The sequence below is a fragment of the Muscardinus avellanarius genome (assembly GCF_963383645.1).
Source record: "Muscardinus avellanarius genome assembly, chromosome: 18".
In the NCBI taxonomy this organism is placed as follows: domain Eukaryota; kingdom Metazoa; phylum Chordata; class Mammalia; order Rodentia; family Gliridae; genus Muscardinus; species Muscardinus avellanarius.
In genome coordinates, this window is record NC_137804.1 from 17,391,508 (window position 1) to 17,413,049 (window position 21,542).

Consider the following 21,542-nt stretch of genomic DNA (forward strand, 5'->3'; position numbering starts at 1 on the left):
TGGGGTGAGGAAAAATGAAAATGGATCAATAATTCGCACTTTCAAAGTACCTTTCACATGAAGATCTTAGATCATTGCAAGTGAATTAAATAAATCCCACAGAATTTGCTAATTTCTACTATCTTATCAGTGCTCATTTTAAACATAAGGAAGATAAAGCTAGTTATTTTACACGAGCAAGGTGTAAAGACTGTGGAGATTATTTTTTAAGTCAAACAACAACAAAAAAGACCTCTCTTACCTGAACTTTTAAGACAAAACTACTTGAGATGTAATCAACTAAACACAAGCGCCTGCACTTCCAATTTCCATGAGGCGACTCTGATACAATTCTAGGCTACTATGACACAGAGGTTAGCAAGTCCGTGTCGTTCCTGTGACACGTCAGGAGTAAACTGCACGCCAAACTTCAGCCTCTATGACTTCACCTAATTAACTGCTACAGGAAGAGTAAGGCAGCACAGTAAGAATCAGTGTGCAACACACACTCGCAAGGAGCGGGGGTGGTCAGAACAATCCTGACTCACTCAGACTCAACTGAAGAATACAGTGCCAAGATCAGACGGAACGAGGAAGATATGAAACAGCTGTTTTACAATCAATATGCTGGCAGCACACGATACGTAAACACAAATCTTGGGTTTAAAAAATTCAGCAGATCATTCAGAGTCAGGAAAAAAACATGAATATGGGAACCTGAAGACTCCCAAAGGTGATTTCTCGGGAGTTTTTTTGTTTGTTTGTTTGTTTTTTAACACCCGTTACCACACCTATATGCTTTTTTTATATTCCCATATGGACCGTATTCTTCAATCACCTAAGAACTGGTATTCTTTTTTTTTTTTAATTAATTTATTTTTTTAAATTGGTGCATTGTAGTCATATATCAATCACATTGGAGTACAAGACTTGAGAGGATATACAAGCACACATCATCCAATTAGCCCTCCTCCAGCCCCCGTCCCATTCCCTCCCCCTCCCTCCATCCCACACTTCTTTGGTGATTTACTTTGATACATTTGTTTATGTACCTCCTGCATTTTAAAGAGGCTCCGTCCTCCAGTATTACATACCCTCTGATTGGTCACATTAGTTGCTTCACTATAGGGCCCTTTCTATAGCTCAACCTCTTCCTGTTGCCCTTTTCCTCCTAGTTATTGCTGATTAAGAGAAGCGTCTGATTTATATTTTCTGCGATATTTCTCTGTGCATGCTGCGTTGCAAGTACCAATCTCACTCTTGATGGTCCCAGTAGTGGCCTGGCTACTCAGTGGACTGATCCAGACCTCGCTGGCTCACGCAGCGGCCTTGCCTCATGGGAGGACCCAGCTCTGGTCTCGCTGGCCCCTGAACCGGTCAAACCCCTAAGCTGGCTTTGGTCCCGACCTTGGAGGCCGCAGGAGTGAACTTGCCTCACGCCAGGCTCCGATGCTGGCCATTGGCCCCTGCACCGGTCTAACCCCTTAGCAGGATTCCAATCCCGGCCTCGGAGGCCCCAACACTGGTAATGCCTCATGGCAGGCTCCGATGCCGGCCTCACTGGCCCCAGCACCGGCCTAACACCTTGACAGGCTCTTATCCTGGCCTCAGAGGCCCCAGTACCGGCCTTGCCTCAAGGCAGGCTCCGATGCCGGCCTCGCTGGCCCCAGCACCGGCCTAACCCCTTGACAGGCTCCGATCCCGGCCTCGGAGGCCCCAGCACTGGTCATGCCTCAAGGCAGGCTCCGATGCCGGCCTCGCTGGCCCCAGCACCGGCCTAACCCCTTGGCAGGCTCCGATCCCGGCCTCGGAGGCCCCAGCAATGGTCATGCCTCAAGGCAGGCTCCGATGCCGGCCTCACTGGCCCCAGCACCGGCCTAACCCCTCGGCAGGCTCTTATCCTGGCCTCGGAGGCCCCAGTACCGGCTCTGCCTCACGGCAGGCTCCGATGCCGGCCTCGCTGGCCCCAGCACCGGCTTAACCCCTCGGCATGCTCCGATCCCGGCCTCGGAGGCCCCAGTACCGGCCTTGCCTCAAGGCAGGCTCCGATGCCGGCCTCGTTGGCCCCAAAACCGGCCTAACCCCTTGGCAAGCTCTTATCCTGGCCTCGGAGGCCCCAGTACCGGCCTTGCCTCACGGCAGGCTCCGCTGCCGGCCTCGCTGGCCCCAGCACCGGCCTAACCCCTTGGCAAGCTCTTATCCTGGCCTCGGAGGCCCCAACACCGGCCTTGCCTCACGGCAGGCTCCGCTGCCGGCCTCGCTGGCCCCAGCACCGGCCTAAACCCTTGGCAAGCTCTTATCCTGGCCTCGGAGGCCCCAGTACCGGCCTTGCCTCACGGCAGGCTCCGATGCCGGCCTCGCTGGCCCCAGCACCGGCCTAACCCCTTGGCAACCTCTTATCCTGGCCTCGGAGGCCCCAGTACCGGCCTTGTCTCACGGCAGGCTCCGATGCCGGCCTCGCTGGCCCCAGCACCGGCCTAACCTCTCGGCAGGCTCTTATCCTGGCCTCGAGGCCCCAGTACCGGCCTTGCCTCAAGGCAGGCTCCGATGCCGGCCTCACTGGCCCAGCAGCGGTCTAACCCCTCGACAGGCTCCAATCCCGGCCTCAGAGGCCCCAGTACCGGCCTTGCCTCACGGCAGGCTCCGATGCCGGCCTCGCTGGCCCCAGCAGCGGCCTAACACTTCGGCAGGCTCCGATCCCGGCCTTGGAGGACCCAGCACTGGTCATGCCTCAAGGCAGGCTCCGATGCCGGCCTCGCTGGCCCCAGCACCGGCCTAACCCCTTGGCAGGCTCTTATCCTGGCCTCGGAGGCCCCAGTACCGGCCTTGCCTCACGGCAGGCTCCGATGCCGGCCTCGCTGGCCCCAGCACCGGCCTAACCCCTCGGCATGCTCCGATTCCGGCCTCGGAGGCCCCAGCACTGGTCATGCCTCACGGCAGGCTCCGCTGCCGGCCTCATTGACCCCAGCACCGGCCTAACCCCTCGGCAAGCTCATATCCTGGCCTCGGAGGCCCCAGTACCGGCCTTGCTTCACGGCAGGCTCCGATGCCGGCCTCGCTGGCCCCAGCACCGGCCTAACCCCTCGGCAGGCTCTTATCCTGGCCTAGAGGCCCCAGTACCGGCCTTGCCTCACGGCAGGCTCCGATGCCGGCCTCGCTGGCCCCAGAACCAGCCTAACCCCTCGGCATGCTCCGATCCCGGCCTCGGAGGCCCCAGCACCGGCCTTGCCTCACGGCAGGCTCCGCTGCCGGCCTCGTTGGCCCCAGCACCGGCCTAACCCCTCGGCAAGCTCTTATCCTGGCCTCGGAGGCCCCAGTACCGGCCTTGCCTCACGGCAGGCTCCGATGCCGGCCTCGCTGGCCCCAGCACCGGCCTAACCCCTCGGCAGGCTCTTATCCTGGCCTCGAGGCCCCAGTACCGGCCTTGCCTCAAGGCAGGCTCCGATGCCGGCCTCGCTGGCCCAGCACTGGCCTAACCCCTCAGCAGGCTCTTATCCTGGTCTCGGAGGCCCCAGTACCGGCCTTGCCTCACGGCAGGCTCCGATGCCGGCCTCGCTGGCCCCAGCACCGGCCTAACCCCTTGGCAGGCTCTTATCCTGGCCTCGAGGCCCCAGTACCGGCCTTGCCTCAAGGCAGGCTCCGATGCCGGCCTCGCTGGCCCAGCACTGGCCTAACCCCTCAGCAGGCTCTTATCCTGGCCTCGGAGGCCCCAGTACCGGCCTTGCCTCACGGCAGGCTCCGATGCCGGACTCACTGGCTCCAGCAGCGGCCTAACCCCTCGGCAGGCTCCGATCCCGGCCTCAGAGACCCCAGTACCGGCCTTGCCTCACGGCAGGCTCCGATGCCGGCCTCGCTGGCCCCAGCACCGGCCAAACCCCTCGGCAAGCTCCGATCCCGGCCTCGGAGGCCCCAGCACTGGTCATGCCTCACGGCAGGCTCCGCTGCCGGCCTCGTTGGCCCCAGCACCGGCCTAACTCCTCGGCAAGCTCTTATCCTGGCCTCGGAGGCCCCAGTACCGGCCTTGCCTCACGGCAGGCTCCGATGCCGGCCTCGCTGGCCCCAGCACCGGCCTAACCCCTCGGCAGGCTCTTATCCTGGCCTCGAGGCCCCAGTACCGGCCTTGCCTCAAGGCAGGCTCCGATGCCGGTCTCGCTGGCCCCAGCACTGGCCTAACCCCTCAGCAGGCTCTTAACCTGGCCTCGGAGGCCCCAGTACCGGCCTTGCCTCACGGCAGGCTCCGATGCCGGCCTCACTGGCCCCAGCAGCGGCCTAACCCCTCGGCAGGCTCCGATCCCGGCCTCAGAGGCCCCAGTACCGGCCTTGCCTCAAGGCAGGCTCCGATGCCGGCCTCGCTGGCCCCAGCACCGGCCTAACCCCTCGGCAGGCTCTTGTCCTGGCCTCGGAGGCCCCAGTACCGGCCTTGCCTCAAGGCAGGCTCCGATGCTGGCCTCGCTGGCCCCAGCAGCGGCCTAACCCCTCGGCAGGCTCCGATCCTGGCCTCGGAGGTCCCAGCACTGGTCATGCCTCACGGCAGGCTCCGCTGCCGGCCTTGTTGGCCCCAGCACCGGCCTAACCCCTCGGCAAGCTCTTATCCTGGCCTCGGAGGCCCCAGTACCGGCCTTGCCTCACGGCAGGCTCCGATGCCGGCCTCGCTGGCCCCAGCACCGGCCTAACCCCTCGGCAGGCTCTTATCCTGGCCTCGAGGCCCCAGTACCGGCCTTGCCTCAAGGCAGGCTCCAATGCCGGCCTCGCTGGCCCAGCACTGGCCTAACCCCTCAGCAGGCTCTTATCCTGGCCTCGAAGGCCCCAGTACCGGCCTTGCCTCACGGCAGGCTCCGATGCCGGCCTCACTGGCCTCAGCAGCGGCCTAACCCCTCGGCAGGCTCCGATCCCGGCCTCAGAGGCCCCAGTACCGGCCTTGCCTCAAGGCAGGCTCCGATGCCGGCCTCGCTGGCCCCAGCACCGGCCTAACCCCTCGGCATGCTCCGATCCCGGCCTCGGAGGCCCCAGCACTGGTCATGCCTCACGGCAGGCTCCACTGCCGGCCTCGTTGGCCCCAGCACCGGCCTAACCCCTCGGCATGCTCTTATCCTGGCCTCGGAGGCCCCAGTACCGGCCTTGCCTCACGGCAGGCTCCGATGCCGGCCTCGCTGGCCCCAGCATCGGCCTAACCCCTCGGCAGGCTCTTATCCTGGCCTCGAGGCCCCAGTACCGGCCTTGCCTCAAGGCAGGCTCCGATGCCGGCCTCGCTGGCCCCAGCATCGGTCAAACCCCTCTGCAGGTTCCAATCCCGGCCACGTAGGCCTCAGTAGTGGCCTTGCCTCACAGCAAGTTCCGATGTCGGCCACTGGCCCCGGCGCCCGCCTAACCCCTCAGCAGGTTCCGATCACTGTCTCTGTGGTTATTATTTCAAAGGTTCCAGTTGTAGTGTATCAGATCTCTGCCTCCCCCGAATATTGGCCACTGGCATTGCCACTGCCTCCACCGTTTCAAATCCTTCCCAGGCTCTTTTTCCACTCTGAATGTTGTCCAGTGTTCCTAAGCATGCGTGATGGTAGCATTCGACATCTGGTGTAATTTAAGAACTGGTATTCTAACCAACGGAATCAATTTTCTTCCAAAACAAACTTATTCTCAAGCCTCAGACATCTAGTTATTAAAATATTGTAAAAGCCGGGCGTGGTGGCTCACGCTTGTAATCCCAGCATTAGGGAGGCTGAGACCGGAGGATCGTGGTTCATGGACAGACAGCCTCAGCTACTTAGTGAGGCCCTCTGCAACTTAGTGAGACCCTGTTTCAAAACAAAGAATAAAAAATAGGGCAGGGGGTATAGCTTGTAGGTCAAATGTCCCTGGGTTCCATCTCCAGACCTGAAAAAAAAAATGATAACAAAGACTAAAAATAGGGCTGGGAGTGTAGCTCAAAGGTACAATGCTCCTGGGTTTCATCGCCAGTACTGGGGGGGAAAAAAAAGACTGTTTCATCATAATAAAATAGGACTAAGGGTATAGCTCAGAGGTAGAATACCCCTGGGTTTAATCACTACAATCATATCTCTCTCTCTCTCTCTCTCTCTCTCTCTCTCTCTCTCTGTCTCTCTCTCTCACACACACACACACACACACACACATCAAAGCAATCTCTAGAAAACACACTACTACTGAATATAATGTTAGTTTTTATTCCTGACATACTACATACATAGATACTACATACCTATTATTCTAAAAGACCACTAATTTTTTTTTTTTTTGAGGTGCTGGGGATGGAACCCAGAGGCATTCTACCTCCTAGCCACTCCCCCAGTCCTATTTTTTTTACTTTTTATTTTGAAACAGGGTCTCACACTAAGTTGCAAAGGGCCATAGCTGAGGCTGTCTGCGAACCATGATTCTCCTGTCTCCGCCTCCCAAATGCTGGGATTACAAACGTGCGCCACCACACCCGGCTAAGACCACTAATTTTTAACAAACACCACCAACTAAATAATTATACATCACCTATAAGCTGCATCCTGATTTCAAAACATTAAAATGCTTTAAGTGGGGCAAGGTGGTACACACCTGCAATCCCAGTTCTTACGAGAATGAGACAAAAGAATCACAGGCTCAAAGCCAGCCTCAGCAACAAGAGTGACTGTTTCAAAATAAAAATAGGGCTGGGGATAGAGAAAGGAGAATGCCCATGGGTTCAGTCCCCAGCACGGGGGGGTGGGGGGGGATGTTTTAAGACATTTGTTTAGAGTCAAGAAAATAAAAATAAAGTGATTACAGAAGATTACCTCTGAACATTACTTCTACATTCTCATGTGGAAAGCAAATTTAGATGAGCCTAAGACGAAAGTTCACACTGGAACCAATCTTAGGCCTAACACAATTTTAGAGTCTGAAATCAAATACTATTTCTAGAAGAATATTACATTGAGTAACCAGTAACATCACAATGCTTACTCTGAACAAAGTCAAGGTGGAATAAATAGGATTTAAAATTCACATTTACAGATGTGACATGCAAAGACAGCTGCGGAGTCAATTCAAAGAACTCAAAGTAGATGTTTTATTGAACTGACTGGTCGATTCAATCAAAATCATCTAAATTTGTCACTGCAGATGTAGTCCAACTACATACTTGTAAATATAAAAAGTGTGGTGTGGACACATCAAGAAAACTGTCTGTGATAAGAGCAAGTCTTTGTTTTTTTTTTTTTTTTTTTTTAATGTGTGTGTTGGGGGGGGGGTGCTCTGAAATGAATCCAGGGGCATTCTACCTCTGAGCTACAACCCCAGTACGATTTTTTATTCCTTATTTTCAAAGCAGAGTCTCACCAAACTGCAGAGGGCCTCACTAAGTAGTAGCTGAGGCTGGCCACAAACCTGCGATCCTCCTGTCTCAGCTTTCTAAGTACTGGGATTACAAGCATGCGCCACCATGCCTGGCTGAGTGTGCCTTTTTTTTTTTTTTTTTTTTTTTTTTGGTGGTACTGGGGTTTCTGGAAGCCCTTCTACCTCCGGGCTACACTCCCAGACCTATTTTTACATTTTTACTTAGAAACAGGGTCTCCTAAGCCAGCGCACGCGGCTGGCTTCGAACCTGCGCGATCCTCCTGTCTCTGCCTCCCAAGTGCGGTGATGACAAGCGTGCGCCACCACGCCCAGCAAGTGTGCCATATTTTAAGAAACAAACTTTTGCCAAAGAAAGGCAAAACTGCACCAAAGATGTAATTATAATCTTTCCTTCTAACTCTAAAAGAATCCAAAGCTAATTTATGCCAGTTTAAATACCCAAAATGCATACATCCTATACTGTATTACCTCAAAAATTAGATTTTTATTTAAAAAAAAAAAGAAAACGTCGTTTTAAGCTAGAGACAGTGGCACACACCTGTAATCCCACTACTGTGAAGGCTGAGGCATGAGGTTCACAAGTTTGAGGCTAGCCCCCGCAGCTTAGCAAGACTCTGTTTCAAAAAAAAAGGGGGTCTGGGGGTACAGCTCAGTAGTAGAGCACCCCTGGGTTCACTCCTCAGTACCAAAAGAAAGATAAGAAAGAGAATGCAAGGAAAGAAAGAAAACACGTTTTTGTAGCAAATTATTAATTCTACAACTACAGCACGTTTATTATAACAATTATTAGTTGTACAATTATAGCACATTTCACTTTGTAATTGAACCCCTGTGTGCAAAGCACTTTTTTCTGAACTACAATAAAATATATTTAATTAAAGCATCTGAGCATTTCTAGTTTAACAGCAGCATTCAGTCCGCTGAGGTTAACGCAGTCCTCATTTCGCCAAAGTCTGTACCGAATGGGCTTGAACGGTGTCCCTGTAGCCTGCACCTGACAAAGTCCATACCCGGCTGCCTCAGCTCACAAGGGCTTACGAGGTGCCAAATAAACACCTGGTCACCGTCAGTCCTCACAGCAGCCCTATGAAGAGGGCACCATTGTTATCTTCATTTTACAAAGAGGAAACTGAGGCTTAGAGATATTAAATTATAAGCCGGGCATGGTGGCACACACTTGTAATCCCAGCATTCGGGAGGCTGAGACAGGAGGATCGCTGTTCGCGGATAGCCTCAGCTACTTAGTGAGGCCCTCTGCAAATCAGTGAGACCCTGTTTCAAAATAAAGAATAAAATATGGGGCTGGGGGTGTCACTCGGATATCCCTGGGTACCATCCCCACACCGGCAAAAAAAAGAGATATTAAATTATATATTAAAATCATAGAGTTCCTATGAGCCAGGACCTAGATTCAATAGATTCAAAGCCAGATCCAATGTCTGTCTCTCTCTCTCTCTCTCTCTCTCTCTCTCTCACTCTCTCCCCCTGTCTCTCTCTCTCTCTCTGGCACTAGAGATTGAACCCAGAGGTATTCAACCTCCAAGCTACACCGCAACCCCTTTTTATTGTTGGTTTTGAAAGACTTTCACCAGATTGCTGAGTCCCACTATGATACTAAGGCTGCAGTGTTGCTGGCCTCAAACTTGCAATACTCCTATTTCAGTCTCAGATCCTGTCTCTTGACTTCAGGCTCTTCACTACAACTGACTATCTCATAGAAGGGCACTATTTGGGAAAGATATGTCATCTGAATAAAAATCAATTTTCATCAGAAAAAGTATAAATTATGATTTTATTTTGAAACTACCTCTAACTTTAAATTCCAACTGAAATCCTACTAGCCATGGAAAAATCTAAACCCTAAAATAAACTCCTAGTTCTAAACCAGTGAATAAATCTTGTGACCTGATCCAGGCATGGTATAGTGTACACCTATAATCCTAGTACTTGGGAGGCTGAGACAGGACGATCACAGGCAAAAGGCCAGCCTCATCAACTTAGCAAGACCTTGTTTCAAAACAAAATGAACAAAAACTAACTTTACTATTAACTAAACTGAGATAAGGAGAGAGGAAAAAAAGATATTTTTTAAGTTAAAGAAAAATTAACAGCAAGGTGTAGTGGAAAATACCTATAATCACAGTACTGGAGGATCAAAGGTTCGCATCCAGCCTCAACAACTTAGACCCTCCGCAACTTAGTGAGACCCTGTTTCAAAATAAGAAATAAAATACGGCTCAGGGAGTAGCTCAGAGATAGAACTCCTCTTGAGTTCAATCCCAGTACCATAAAAACAAAAAAATTTGTTTTGGTTTGGTTTTTGTGGGGTTCTGGAGAGGACACTGGAGACTGAACCCAGGATGTTCCACCAGTGAGTTACACCCATAGTCCTTTTTATTTTTATTTGGAAACAGGGTCTCAAATTGACCCTGTTGATGACAGCCTCACTAAGTTACTGTGTGCTGGCCTCGAACCTGCAATCCTCCTGTCTCGGCTTCCTAAGTACTGAAATTTCAGGCATACATCATCGTGCCTATCAAGCAGTATGTTTCTATTTAAAATAAACAACAGAGCCGGGCGTGGTGGCGCGCGCTTGTAATTCCCACGCTTGGGAGGCTGAGACAGGAGAATCACAAAGGTTCGAAGCCAGCCTCGCTGGCTTAAGAGACCCTGTTTCCAAATAAAATATAAAATAGGTCTGGGACTGTAGCCCAGAGGTAGAAGAGTTCCATCCCCAGTACTACCATAAATAAATATATATATAACAGAGCCAGGCATGGTGGCGCACGCTTGACATCTCAGCGTTTTGGAGGCTAAGAACAGAGGATTGCAGTTCGTGGACAGCCTCAACTACTTACTAAGGTCCTCCATAACTCAGTGAGACCCTGTTTCAAAAATAAAGAATAGCCGAGCTTGGTGGCACACGCTTGTAATCCCTGCGCTTGGGAGGTGGAGACAGAAGGATCGTGCAGGTTCAAAGCCAGCAGCACTGGCTTAAGAGACCCTGTTTCCAAATATAAATATAAAAAAATAGGTCTGGGAGTGTAGCCTGGAGGTAGAAGGGCTTTAAGGAACCTCAGTACCACAGAAAGAAAGAAAGAAAGAAAGAAAGAAAGAAAGAAAGAAAGAAAGAAAGAAAGAAAGAAAGAAAGAAAGAAAGAAGGGAGGGAGGGAGGGAGGGAGGGAGGGAGGGAGGGAGGGAGGGGGAGGGACAGGGGTATAGCTCGGGGGTAGAATGCCCCTGGGTTCAATCCCCAGATCTGCAAAATAGTAAAATAAAATAAAATAAATAACAGGTGACAAATCACTTCATATACTATCACCCATAAGCCACCGGAGGTCCTCAGAGAAAAGCATCATGAATCTGAATTTGAAAATCAGAGGTTTCCAGGAATGAATCTACCACGCAGGGAATCTCTCAGCCAGGAAGCAATCAGGACACTACTCACTGTGCCAACGCAGAAACCTTTTCTACTGAGTGTCACTCAAGCTCTATTCTGGACTCTGTACAGACACCATCTCTAAAATAGGCCTTGTCATCTAAAGAGGAGGAAAACCTCTCTATATTTTTACTTCATAATATCTATCACTAGGCTTGAAAATATCTGCGTGTGTGCGTGTGTGTGTGTGTGTGTGTGTGTGTGTGACTAAGGACTGAACCTAGGGGCATTCTACCTCCCAGCTACACCCTATACCTCCAGCTCTATTTGGTTTGGTTTGTTTGTCTGTTTTTGTTTTCTTTTGTTATTGGGAATGGAACCCACGGGCTTTCTTCCTTCTGGCTACACTCCCAGACCTATTTTATATTTTAATTGAAAACAGGGTCTCACTAAGTTGCTGAGAGCCTCACTAAGTAAGTAGCTGATGCTGGCTTCGAACTTATGCAATCCTCCTGTCTCAGCTTCCCAAGTACTGGAATTATAAGTGAGATAGCACACCCAATTGTTATTCTTTATTTTGAAACAAGGTCTTATTAAGTCGCAGAGGGCCTCACTAAGTTGTTGAGGCTGGCAGTGAATCTGCAGTCCTCCTGACTCAGCCTTCCAAGTACTGGATTACAAATGTACACCACCACATCAGGCATAATCTGAAGTTTTTATAAGCACTGTAGTGAAATGAAGTAAAAGGTATATTTTTAAAAAGAGCAAAAGATGAAGCTTTTGAGACAGGAGGACTGCCAAGTTCAAGGTCAGCCTCAGCAACTTAGCAAAGCCCTCTGAAACTTAGTGAGACCCTGTTTCAAAATAAAAAATAAAATAGGGATAGGAGTGTCGCTTTGAGGTAGACTGCCCCTGGCACCACAAAAATATAAATAAGTATATGAATGATATACTTTAAAATTTCATTCAGATAGTAAACAGGAGGAGATTTTGAGGCATTTTGCAGTGATGCTCCCAGCTGCAGAGAGAAATCTTCATTCATTAGGAAGCAGAGCACAGGTCTGCAGAACTCTACACCCCAGCTTTTATAATAAGCACTATAGTAAAAGAAGAGAGGCCAGCCCTCTCTTCTTTCCTGAAAAGCTCACGAGGCCTGTGGAAAGCCTCGCCCAGGAGACAAGGACTGAATTACAGTTTCCTTACCAACACTGAGCTGGACACAATCTGTATTTGAAGTTACTCAACCACCCCGACCTCCTTTCAGTCACCTTAAAGTCATACTTCTCCCCATTCCCCACCTCCTCCCCCAGCCCCATTCCCAGCGGGAGGCCATTCTGCCTGGGACCAGGCAGTGGGAAAAAAGACAGCAGAGCCCCCTGGGCCTGAGGTGACTTAGAAAAGGCGCACTGAGCCCTGGCTTAACACATCCAGGGCTCTCTCACATAATTCCTTCAACAGAGGTCAGGGATCGATCGGACTGCTCACCACTCTCCACTTCTCACAGAGGGCCTGGGGAGGGGCTTCTCTACGCTGTGGACTGAGTAAGCCAAAGGGAAGGTCTTTCCTCTTTGGGAAAGGAGTTCCCCTGGTTCACATTCTCCAACAACATATAAAGCTGTCGTTCAACCCTCAGACATTCCAGTGTGCCTAAAGTCAAACTGGTGGGAAGTGAAATTAACACCTACAGACTGCTTTTATTCATATTTCCTATTTGCTAAAGTAAAGGTACTAAATCAAAGTAAAAACATAAAACCACAGGACCAGGTAAGACTCTGCTAAATTTAATTTACTTTTTCAATTATTTCCCAAGAGGCACTCCATCATGTAACAATATCAAAGCTGATCCCTCAGTCCAAAGACACGCCAATCATCCGAAGAGATTGAAGTGGCGACAGACAGCATTCAAATACCAACTTTCCAGATCTGCCTATTCTCCAAGGGGAAAAAAGTCAGTATCAAGACTGACTCACTGCCCAGTATAATGAAACCAAGATGAATTTGTTGTTAGCTCCAGTATTTCTGGCAAAATAAATTACTACTCAATAATTATTTCAATAAACTCTTAACCTTTATTCTGTTACTTAACAGAAAAAAAAAACTATTTATGGTCAATATTTATGGTTATGAGCTGGGCATGGTGGCCCAGTACTTGGGAGGCCAAGATAGGAACACTGCAGGTTCATGGCCAGCCTCAGCTACTTAGTGAGGCCCTCTGCAACTCAATGACGCCCTGTTTCAAAATAAAGAATAAAAAGTAGGGCTGACGGTGTAGCTCAGAGGTAAAATACCCCTAGGTTCAATTCCACTATTTTTTTTTTTTTTTTTGCAGTACTGGGGATGGAAGCCAGGGGCATCTACCTCTGAGCCACACACCCCGCCCTATTTTTTATTCTTTATTTTTGAAACAGGGTCTCCCTGAGTTGCAGAGATGCTCACTAAGTAGCTGAGGCTGTCTGAGAACCGTGATCCTCCTGTCCCAGCCTCCCAAATGCTGGGGTTACTATTGTGTGCCACCACGCCCGGCTTCTAAACCATCATACTTTTACACGCATACCCTGTACATGCCCCCCTAACAAGATAAAAGCATGCACACATACACCATAGATATATATTTTGTAAATCTGCCATGCCATTTAACCAACTTTCAAAAGTTCTTCACAATTAAAACCATATAAAAAAAAAAGATGATTTTGAAGGGAAAAGAAAAACCCATAAAGCTCATGGCATAAGCCATGAAAAATGGCAAAATAAAATAAAATAAAAAAATTAGAGCCAGATGTGGTGGCGCACACTTGTAATCCAGTACTTGGGAGGCTGAGACAGGACAATCACAGGTTAATGGGCAGCCTCAGCTAGATAGCGAGGCCCTCCACGACTTAGGGAGACGCTGTTTCAAAATCAAAACTAGGGCTGGTGGTGTAGCTCGGAGGTAGAAGACCCCTGGGTTCAGTCCCCAGTATCATAAAAATTAAAAAAACACACAGAATTTAGGATGATAAATTGATACCAAAAGCCAACAGGTTACAAGGACAGAGGTACCTTTTAGCGCTGGTGGACAATTTAGCTGCGGTCTTGCTGGAAATCTTCCCTTCCTTTTTCTTGGGCTGAACCTGCTCTCGCTCTGGTTCTTGCTGGACACTTTCACGCTGGTCTCCATCGGAACTGCCTCCACTAGTGCTTGGACTGTCGTCGACTCTCTGTGCCTCAGTGGACATTTTAAATCCTGGATGAAAGAATAAAAGTCTTCGGGTCAGTCGGGGGCACCTCCGGGATGGAGAGAAAACGAACCCAACCACAGAGCAAGCAAAGCCCAAAGGAAAGTAGAAGCTGGTCATTTACAAAATTGGGGAGGGAGCTGCCAACGCTTTTCTTTCATTCATTTCTATAAAATGTATGCACAGAACAATTAATAGCAACACTGTGCATAATAGAAAATAGAAGTAATTCAAATGTCCACTACGAATGGATAGCTAAAAAGTGGTATATCCACTTAACAAAATATTACTCGGTCATAATAAGAAATGAAGCACAGTACCTACATGCTATAAAGATGAATGTCGCTGTGTTAAGTGAAAGAAGCCACCACGAATGAGTATAAACTATATGATTCTGTTTAGAAAGAATGTCCCCAACAGATAAGAGACATAAAGACATAGAGTAGGAAAGAGAAAAGAGAGTGACCACAAATGGGTATGAGGTTTCTTTCCAGATTGATATAAATGTTCAGATAGTAGTGATGGCGTACAACTCTAAATATTCTCAAAACCGGAGCTGTGCATTTTAAAAAGGTGAACTTGGAGCTGGAGGTGTAGCTCAGTGGTAGATAATGGGTTTCCTATGCATGAGGCCCAAGGTCAAGCCCAACACAGAAAAAAAAAATGGGAGGGGGGGGAGTGAATTCTATACTATGTGAATTACATCTCGATCAAGCTGTTATGTAAAAAAGAAAGAAAAGAAAGAAGCAGAGGGTGGTGGTAAAGGCATGCTTGTAAAACACTCCCCCCACCCGCCTACCCATCCCCACCATGCACTTGGGAGGCTGAGACAGGAGGATCACACAGGTTCAAAGCCAGCCTCAGCTACTTAGTGAGGCTCTCAGCAACTTAGTGAGACCCTGTTTCCAAATAAAGTATAAAATAGGTCTGGGAGGATAGCCCGGAGGAAGAAACCCTCTGAGTTCCATACCCAGTACCATTAAAAAAAAAAAAAAACCAAACACAGAAAGACAAAAGATGGAGGACCTAAACACTACCTGGCACTGTTGTTCTAAGCTCTTTGCACCCAGTTATGAGAAACTTGTACTAGTAAGCAAGCAAACTTGCTAAGTGTCATAGCAGAGGTTAGTATAAATAGCCACAAGAACAGAGAAATGGGATGGAGGGCACTTCCACATCCATACCCAATCAATACATCCTCAGGGCTGGACCAAGACTAAAATCCTCTAAAGTAGTCAATGATACTAATCTTTAAGTAATCTTTGTGTAGAAGAGAGGCCTGCCTGACTCCAAATAAAACCTGAACCATATGATGGTGTCACCATTAACCCTGCAACATACTGAGCAACCACATTTCCCAGAGGCAAAGACTGTGTTGAGACACTAAAGAATTCTCATTGAGACACTAAAGAATTCTCATTCTCTCTCTCCCTCCCTCTCTCTCTCTCTCTCTCTCTCTCTCTCTCTCTCTCTCTCTCACACACACACACACACACACACACACACACACACACACACTTTCTTTTAAAAAAGATAGCCTGACATTGTGGTGCACACCTGTAATACCACTACTTGGAAGGTTGAGACAAGAGAATCACAAATTCACAACCAGCTTCGGCAACTTAGAAAGACCCTCTGCGATTTAGTGAGACCGGTTTCAAAATAAAAAACAAAATAGGTCTGTGTGTGTAGCTCAGAGGTAAATGCCCCTGGGCTCAAACCCTAATACAACAACAATAACAAAAAAAATAAGATAACGCCTCTATGTTACATCTTCGGTAACTCCCCCACCCACACATACATAGATAAGCCAGGCATGGTGGTGCGTGCCCATGATCCCCGTCCTTGGAAAGCTGAGACAGGAAAATTGCAGGTTTGAGGACGACCACACAACCTCAGCAATTTAGCAAGACTGTCAGTAACCTAGTGAGACCCTGCTTCCAAGCAAAAATATAAAAAGAGGCTGGGGTGTAGCTCAGATGTAGAATGTCCCTGGATTAAATCTCAATACTAAGCAGGGTTAAAAAAAGAATAAATCAAACAAAAATTATTTGAAGAAAAAAAATATATATAGTATATACATAAATATATATGTTGGTGGTACAATTTTTTTTTTTTTTTTTTTTTTTGGTGTTACTGGGGTTCCTGGAAACCCTTCTACCTCCAGGCTACACTCTCAGTACCTATTTTTATACATTTTATTTGGAAACAGGGTTTCTTAAGCCAGTGCTGCTGGCTTCGAATCTGCGCCATCCTGTCTCCACCTCCCAAGCCCAGGGATTACAACCACACCCAGCTAGTGGTCTAGTGGTGGTATAATATATATATATATATATATATATATATATATATATATATATATTTTTTTTTTTTTTTTTTTTTTTGGGCAGTACTGGGGATGGAACCCCAGGGCTTTCTAACCTCCAAGCTACACCCCAGTCCTATTTTTTATTCTTTATTTTGAAACAAGGTCTCACTGAGTTGCAAAGGGCCTCACTAAGTAGCTGAGGCTGACTTCAAACCTGTGTAAAATCCTCTTGTCTCAGCCTCCCAAGTGCTGAGATTACAAGTGTGCGCCACCACACCTAGCAAAAAAGTATATTTTTAATTACTCTTAATCAAATTATCTTGAAATAAACCAGGCATAGTGTTGCACACCTACAATGCCAATACTTGGGAGACTGAGCCAGGAGGATCACAGGTTCAAGGCCAACCTCAGCAACTTAGTGAGATCCTGCCTCAGAATAATAAATTACAAGCTGAGCGTGGTGGTACACGCCTGTAATCCCAGCATTCCAGAGGCTAAGACAGGGGGTGGTAGTTTGCTGACAGCCTCAGCTACTTAGTGAGGCCCTTTGCAACTCAGTGAGACCTTGTTTCAAAATAAAGAATAGAAAATAGGTAGAATGCCCCTGGGTTCCATCTCCAGAGAAAGAAAGAGAAAGAAAGAAAGAAAGAAAGAAAGAAAGAAAGAAAGAAAGAAAGAAAGAAAGAAAGAAAGAAAGAAAGAAAACGAACCAAAAGGGCTGGGTGTGGTGGCACATGCCTGTAGTCCCAGGACTTGGAAGGCTGAGAAGGATGATCACAGGTTAGAAGCCAACCTCAGCAACTTAGCTAGACCCTGTTTCAAAATGAAATTTAAAATAAGAATAAAAATTTACAAGGGCTACGGGGTGAAGCTCAGAGGTTGAATGCTCATGGGTTACATCCCAGACCCACACACACACACAAAATACTTCAAAGAAAGCATAGTTTATTTCTGAAACCTATTCTAAATAAGACAACTAGACGATGCTAATGAATATCCATCATTAAATATTTAACAAGTAACTTGCTCTAAATGGAGGTGATTTTGTAATACACACCTTTCACGAATTGAAATTTTTCTAAGACAAACTAAAAAGCCCTGCAAAAGACTGGGAGAATCAGTAAGGACAGAGAGGTGAAGAATCAACAGAAAATATCGAATGCATACACACACACACACACACACACACACACACCATAGTGCCTCTGACCCCTCAGCCCAAACAGCCCTGCCCCGTGCCCACAGAGCGCTGGCCAATCAGTTCTCACACGCACTGACAGGAAATCTACACTTCTACCTGTTCTGTTAGTGGAGAGTATCAGTCTCCACAGCCATGACATCTTTTATGAGCACTAAAATCACTTAATAGAATACTGAAATTTTATATCGGTATACTTCATGCCTAGCTCTACATGTCCAAATATATTTCTTTTCATTTTTCTTCTACTTTAAGTTATCATTCTTGGACTTACTATTGAGGGATTTTTTTTTTTCGTCAGCTTCTTGCAGTTAAAAGTCCATCAGAAGTTTAAAACCAAGCTGTGCGTGGTGGCGCACGCTCGTAATCCCAGCCTTCGGGAGGCTGAGACAGGGGGATCACGGTTCACGGCCAGCCTCAGCTACTTAGTGAGGCCCTTTGCAACCCAGTGAGAGCCAGTTTCAAACTAAAGAATAAAAAATAGGGCTGGGGGGGGGGGTGTAGCTGGTAGGCAGAATGCCCCTGGGTTCCGTCCCCAGTACCGCAAAAAAAAAAAAGTAAGTTTAAAACCTTGCAGGTGTATACACAATAGTGTGTTGGAGCAGACTGCATAGAAATGAGAAAGAGCAATTCTCTGGAACTGGCACTCTGATCTAACAAAATACTGTTGACAATATTTTTTTAAGAAAGGTGAAATGGGCCAGGCATGGTGGTGCATGCTTGTAATCCCAGCATTCGGGAGGCTGAGACCGGAGGATCGTGCGGTTCCCAGACAGCCTCAGCTACTACTTCGTGAGGTCCCTTGTAACTCAGTGAGACCCTGTTTCAAAACAAAGACTAAAAATAGGGATGGGGATGTAGCTCGGACTAGAATGCCCCTGGGTTCCATCCCCAGTACGGCAAAAAAAGAAAAAGAAAAAGAAATGTGAAATGAGAAGGCAAGTCACTCTCTATATTTCAAATTGGAATCAATCATGACATATCAAATATACTGGGAACCCAAATGAAATAAAGTTCTCTTACACTGAAGCTGCAGTGTAAATAACTATGATTTAATAAATTATGCCTAGGGTTTCAGTTGCCTATCACATTCATCATAAAGCTACACTTTCTTCTCAATATTCTTTCTCGTGTGTATGTTATAATAATACCGCGATTGTATAATGACTTTAAAAGATCTCTCAATAATGTAATGAGCCATAATCTGAAATCAGAATTTCACAAATAATTCTAGAATACCAGAAGATTAAAGTAAAAATTAGTCCCACTGGAGAACCATTACAAATACTGTCAAAAACTACTAAAGAACTACATTTGGAAATGTAATTGAGTGGTCAAGCACTATCCTCCTCATGTATGACAGGCCCTAGGTTCTACCCCAGCACCACCACACACTCACTCTCTCTCCCCTCCCTCCCTTTCCCTCCCTCCCTCCCTCCTTCTCCCTTCCTCCCTCCCTCCTTCTCCCTTCCTCCCTCCCTCCTTCTCCCTTCCTCCCTCTCAAAAATGCCCAAATAGAGGCATAATTTTTATAGCTTAACAATTTTTAAATTTCCATTTTTTATCTGCATTGCCTTATTTCAATCACATCTTCGCCTACTGATGATAAAGTCATCGGATGCCACCACTGATCACCAGTACAAAACTTTTGAGAAATACAGTCTTCATGGCTCTTTCTCAAATATCAAGGGAAAAAAAGGGAAATCTTGCTGGCTTCGCTTTTATCTGGTTACAGAAAAAGTACAGAGAAGTCAAATGATTGTACCACTGTATAAACTCTTTCTCCCCATTGGTACTAGATTACGAACCCTAAGCAAGAGCTGTACCCTGTCTCAAAATCTTATCCTGTCGCAAAAGGGACTGCTCTCCAAGTTTACATACCCAGCCTCAGGAGTAGCTGGGATTACGGACATGCACCTCTGTGCCCAGCTATGAATCATTTTAATTAGTTTTAAGTATTAAGTTGGTGTCTTGTCTCTCTAAAGCACAAATGAATAAAAACTCCTGAATTAAAACCTTTAAAATATTATCTTCTAAATTAGCATTTTTAAATTAATTCCTAAATAGCTAAATTGATTCAATCATCTAATATAGAAGGGAAATTCCAGGGATAGAAACACAGATATACTTTCCAATGATAGTTTTAAAGGATACTCAGGTAAGCTGATCGTTTTACTTCAACCTCAAAGTAAAACTTGGCTTCTAAACATAAAATTGTAAGGTAGATTATCCTAAAATATTATTACGTTTAAAAACCTAAATACTGTTCCCATACCACACATAAATTATCTCATATAGCTTGCATTAGCTATGTACTCTGTTGTTATTAGAGTCCTGGAAATTAGCACCACAGAGTGAATGAAACTCACGTGTTCCATAAAAAATAAAATTATTTGGCTATAAATATTACTGATAACATAAAAGCAACGATAGTCCTTCAGTAAGTTTATATTACTATCCAGATAAGCCTATAATCATATCTCACAGTATAAAACTGCAAAAGCAAGTGTTCACTGGAGCTTTTATAATAGAAAAACATTTAATTTTGTCATCGATGTCTCTCAGTCCTCCCACTCACGTTTACAAACTTTTCTACAATGCAAAATAATTTATAGTTTGTGCACAATTTCATCTATCAATATCCAGCTTTTAATTTAACCTTGAAGTTATGGGGGGGGGGGTCTGGGGTTACAGCTCAGTGATGGAACACACCTAGCACGCACAAGGCCCCGGGTTTGATTCCTAGCACTGGGGGAGGGGAGATTTACGCAGTGAAATTACAGGAGAACACCCGATTTGAGGGAAAGCATACTGGGTCCTGGAGGAGACAGAAGAGGGTAAGATATTTTATGAAAACAGTCCATCTTCATCAGCAGCACACACAGGAAACTGCAAAGAACCAAGGAGCCTCCAAACTGTCTTAGACGAACCCTGAGATTCCCAAGGTCCAAGCTCAATTACATGCAGAAACACACTTTTCAAAGAACCGGGGATTTAAAACTAAAAGGAGCTTTAAATCTTCCCGAGCCGCGCGAGACGACCCAAGGATAAGTCCTAGCACTTCCTTTTGTACTTCTAAATAAAAATGGGGAGACTCTCAAGAACACACCCCAGGAACGCCGATTGCGTCTTGAAAACATGCAAATGGGTCTAACAGCCAGCAAGCAGCACAGGATGATGTCTTTCTAAAGCGGCCTTAATTTCCTTTAGGGAAGATGGATTGAACGTTTCTGGTGGATCGTGGAGGGGTGGGGGGGGGCAGCCACAAGAAACCACGCTTTATCTTCATTAGAAATAGTAAAGGGCAAAAAGGATCAAAACGTGAAGAGAGGGGAGCAGCGAGGGCGAGAAAGAGGGGGTGCCGGAGAACAGAGGGGAATCCAGTTTCCAATCAGGCCAGCGGGGGCTGCAGACGAGAAACCGGAGGGGGAGGCGAGGGGGGGAAGGGAACGGGCTTCTCGGATCCAAACTGTGCCCAGCCCCGGGCACCACAAAAGCCCGATGCCACACAGAGCCGCGGCAGGACGCGCACACGCACACCCACGAGCCCGCCGGGTCCTGCAGCGGGCTGGGGGGGTCGGCCGAGCCAGCCGGGGCACTCGCCCTGGAAGAGACACCATGTGCAGCAATTATGCAATTAGGGAGAGCAGCGAGGGATCGAGCCGGGCACTTTCCCCCGTGACATTTATCCTGTACTTTTTTTTTTTTTTTTTTTTTTTTTTTTTTGCAAAGACTTAGTTCCAGGATGCGGCTGGCAGAGCAGGGGCCGGAGGGTGGAGAAGGATGGGGAGCCCGAGCCCGGGGCGGCGGGGGCGGGGAGCGCGGCCGGGGGAGGGGCGCCCCGGGCCGGGGGGCGCGCAGGTCCCAGCCCCGGCCGGCGAGGGGCAGCGCCCGGCTCCCCGCCGAGCCCGCGCGGGCCGGCCCCCGCGCCGCGCACCGGGCCGCCCGGCCCCGCCTGGCCCCGCGCCCGCCTTCCCGCCTCCCCGCGGGCTCACCTCCGCGCCGCCGCCGCCGCCGCCGGCCCTCCCAGCCCGGCTCCCGAGGCCGCCGCCCGCGGCCGCCGCGCTGGCCGCCCCCGGAGTCCTGGAAAGTGAAGCCGCCGGGAGCCGCCGCCGCCG

At 48.1% G+C, this 21,542-nt stretch overlaps 1 protein-coding gene across 3 annotated transcripts in view; it reads right to left on the bottom strand.

The window, feature by feature from the left end:
- Window positions 1–13,918, bottom strand: part of LOC308276452 (ubiquitin-conjugating enzyme E2 E2) — a gene marked incomplete at both ends in the record, with an annotated part of 621,585 nt that extends 607,667 nt beyond the window's left edge. For all 3 annotated transcript variants that reach the window (XM_080715234.1, XM_080715232.1, XM_080715230.1), the window contains one exon: window positions 13,743–13,918. In XM_080715234.1, coding sequence (XP_080571360.1) covers window positions 13,743–13,918 — 176 coding nt within the window. The remainder of the gene's footprint in view (window positions 1–13,742) is intronic.
- Between the last annotated feature and the right edge of the window lie 7,624 nt (window positions 13,919–21,542).